Here is a 3,835-nt window from a genome sequence, read left to right as displayed (position 1 = left end):
TCCCCCCAGCGTCCCAACCCCCCCCGGCATCCCAGCCCCTTCCCCCAGTGAGTCTGGCCCGGGTTCCCACTCTCCCCCTCACCCTGCCTACCCTGGGCTCCTGCCCCTACCCGTCCCTGGTATCACTGACCGAGCTCAATGGAGACCAGGTCACCGTGGCTGGCTGCTCCCTGGGTTTTGATGTTGCTGACTCCATATACAAGCTGGTAGAGCATGCTTTGCCCTGTCCCAGTGTCAGGTCCCTGCTCACTTGGCTGAGGTGTCTCTGGACGGTGGTCATCTGAAATTCCACTGTCAGTCTCTGAAGCTGCTTCGAGGGTGTTCATTGAGCTGCTCAGAACCTCATTGGGATTAATCATTGTCTGGAACACTTCTTCGGATTCACTCTCGTTCAGACCCTGCCGAGCGAAAGAGAGAGAGAAAGAAAGAAAGAGAGAGAGAGACAACGAAGATTTCAAAGAGATGTTAATCAATTTAGAGTCAAAGTCATAGAGATATACAGCATGGAAACAGACCCTTCGGTCCAACCCGTCCATGCCGACCAGATATCCCAACCCAATCTAATCCCACCTAGCAGCACCCAGCCCATATCCCTCCAAACCCTTCCTATTCATATACCCATCCAAATGCCTCTTAAATTATGCAATACTTATACAATTAATGGGACGGCCCTGTGTAGTGTTGTAAAACATGAAACCTAAGGGGTCAGGTACATAATTCTTTTAAATTTGCATCACAGGTAGACAGGATGGTTAAGGAGCGTTCAGCATGCTTGCCTTCATTGCTCAGTCCTTTGGGTATAGGAGTTGGGGAAGTCATGTTGAAGTTGTACAGGACAATGGGGAGGCCTCTTCTGGAATGCTGTGTCCATTCTGATTTTATAGGAAGGATATTATTGAACTGGAGAGGGGTCAGAAAAGACTTACTAGGATGTTGCCGGGAATTGAGGGTTTGAGATATAAAAATAGACTGGAAAGGCTGAGAGTGTTTTTTAAAAACTGGAGTGTAGGAGGTTGAGGGGTGACCTTATTGATATTTATAAAATCAGAGGGGCATGGATAAGGTGAATGGCAGGTATCTTTCCCCTCAGGCAGGGGAGAGGTGTAAAACCAGGGTACATAGTTTTAAGGTAAGAGGAGAAAGATTGAAAAAGCATATGAGGGGTGATGTTTTTACAGAGTGGTTCGTGTATGGAATGAACTGCCAGAGGAAGTAGTGAATGCAGGTACAGTTACAACGTTTAAAATAATTTGGACAAGTTTATGAATAAGAAATGTTTGGAGGGACATGGGTCAAACGCAGGCAGGTGGGACTAGTTTAGTTTGGGAAACCTGCTCAGCATGGACTGGCTGCCAGCTGAAAGGGCTTTGCCTGATGAACTGCTTTTGCCCGAAACGTCGATTTTCCTGCTCCTCGGATGCTGCCTGACCTGCTGTGCTTTTCCAGCACCACTCTGATCTAAACTCTGGTTTCCAGCATCTGCAGTCCTTGCTTTTGCCTGGCTGGACCAAGGGTCTGTTTCCATGCTCTGTGACAACAGCAGCATTGATATAGCTGCTTGGCTGGAGTAAAACCTCCCGAGACACTGCACCGTGGCAGTAATCAAACAGCAAGTGACTCATGGTCTGGGCTGGGAGCTCAACAGCAGCTCAGAGATCAGCCAAAGATTTCGCAGCCATTCAGTACCCCCCCCCCGAGCTTGCTCCACCAGAGAACAAGATCACAGGTGATCTGGTTGTGTTCTCATCTCCACTTTCCCACCTCTCCCCCACAATACTCTCTGACCCCTTTATTCATCAAGAATCAATCTACCTCTGCCTTTAAAACTACTGAATGATCCCTGTCCACCCCCCACACCCGGTCCTCCAACCCTCTGGGAAAGGGGAGTTCTAGAAACTCAAGCTCCTCAAAGAGAAAATGATGTGCTTCTCTCTATCCTAAACCCTGCTGGAAGCAGGAGATCCACCAGGGCCCTAACTCAAAGCCACCTCTTATTTTTAATCTGTCTCCTCTCATCTTGGTTAGCCCTTTGTTGGGGAACATCCTTTCAGCACGTACCCCTCCTGCCCACACACACAGTCCAGTCCCTTCAGGATCCTACATGGTCTCAATTAAATCATCTCTCATTCTTCACAACCCCATTGGACACACACTAGACTGCTCAACGCCTCCTCTGAAGATGACCTCCTCAATGCTGAACGATATCCTCAATTACAACGATATCCTTTGTTAAATAACACACAAATTATCAGCAGCGTTAGGTCATTCAGCTCCACCGTTCAATAACATCACGGCTGATCTGTGTTTTGAATTCCAAATTTCCATCTAACCCCCAGGCACCACTGATTCCTTTGCCTGCATGATCAGGAGATCAATCCTGTACAACGACAGCAATACACCTCTTCCTGTTGATTTCATTCCCCTTGTAATAAACTACAACACTCCATTTCCCTCAGAATCACTAACTGAAAAGGGGAGGAGGGAACTCAAGAGCCAGAATGTACCACACTAATCGAAGCCAGCCACTACACTGGGGAGTTGGGGTCTGTACACCACTGTTTTCAGGCTCTCACTGTTGAGGAATTCTGGCATGTGCGTGTGTGTATGCAGTTGTACCTCCACTGAGCCACTCACAGGGGCTGTAGGAAGTGTCCACTCCTCCAGAACCTTTTCCGAAGTGGTGTCATTATCTTCCTGACCAGGATACAAGCTGTTTGAGGCAGAATATCCACTTTCCAGGAATACACTGTCTGGCTGATAGTAAACACCCAGGAGCTCCTCATTGCCTGCATTCATTCTTCTCAAACCTGGAACCAGGCAATAATCAATACTTGAGGCTTCCAGCATCCCCATCAAACTCTCCCAGGGACAGGGACAGGGACAGCACGGGGTTAGATACAGAGTAAAGTTCCCTCTACACTGTCCCCCATCAAACACTCCCAGGGACAGGGACAGCACAGGGTTAGATACATAGTACAGCTCCCTCTACACTGTCCCCCATCAAACACTCCCAGGGACAGGGACAGCACGGGGTTAGATACAGAGTAAAGCTGCCTCTACACTGTTCCCCATCAAACTCTCCCAGGGACATGGACAGCACGGGGTTAGATACAGAGTAAAGCTCCCTCTACACTGTCCCCCCATCAAACTCTCCCAAGGACAGGGACAGGGACAGCACAGGGTTAGATACAGAGTAAAGCTCCCTCTACACTGTCCCCCATCAAACACTCCCAGGGACAGGGACAGCACAGGGTTAGATATAGAGTACAGCTCCCTCTACACTGTCCCCCATCAAACTCTCCCAGGGATAGGGACAGCACAGGGTTAGATACAGAGTACAGCTCCCTCTACACTGTTCCCCCATCAAACACTCCCAGGGACAGAGACAGAATGGGGTTAGATACAGAGTAAAGCTCCCTCTACACTGTCCCCCATCAAACACTCCCAGGACAGGGACAGCACGGGGTTAGATACAGAGTAAAGCTCCCTCTACACTGTTCCCCCATCAAACATTCCCAGGGACAGGGACAGAACGGGGTTAGATACAGAGTAAAGCTCCCTCTACACTGTTCCCCCATCAAACTCTCCCAGGGACAGAGACAGCACAGGGTTAGATACAGAGTAAAACTCCCTCTACACTGTCCCCCCATCAAACACTCCCAGGGACAGGGACAGAACGGGGTTAGATACATAGTACAGCTCCCTCTACACTGTCCCCCATCAAACACTCCCAGGACAGGAACAGCACAGGGTTAGATACAGAGTAAAGCTCCCTCTACACTGTCCCCCATCAAACACACCCAGGACAGGGACAGCACGGGGTGAGATACAGAGT

The 3,835-nt window shown here is 49.3% G+C and overlaps 1 protein-coding gene across 1 annotated transcript in view; it reads right to left on the bottom strand.

Annotated features, from left to right (window-relative positions):
* Window positions 1-3,835, bottom strand: part of LOC122544725 (cyclic AMP-responsive element-binding protein 3-like protein 4) — an 8,233-nt gene that overhangs the window by 2,018 nt on the left and 2,380 nt on the right. Inside the window, exons 2-3 of the mRNA XM_043684024.1 lie at window positions 2,617-2,807; window positions 131-398 (exon numbers count right to left, since the gene is read on the bottom strand). Of these exons, the coding sequence (XP_043539959.1) occupies window positions 131-398; window positions 2,617-2,807 (459 nt within the window). The remainder of the gene's footprint in view (window positions 1-130; window positions 399-2,616; window positions 2,808-3,835) is intronic.

The sequence above is a fragment of the Chiloscyllium plagiosum genome, chromosome 51, assembly GCF_004010195.1.
Source record: "Chiloscyllium plagiosum isolate BGI_BamShark_2017 chromosome 51, ASM401019v2, whole genome shotgun sequence".
Taxonomy (NCBI): Eukaryota; Metazoa; Chordata; class Chondrichthyes; order Orectolobiformes; family Hemiscylliidae; genus Chiloscyllium; species Chiloscyllium plagiosum.
Note: the sequence above shows the minus strand (reverse complement) of the source record. Positions and strands in the feature narration are given on the sequence as shown.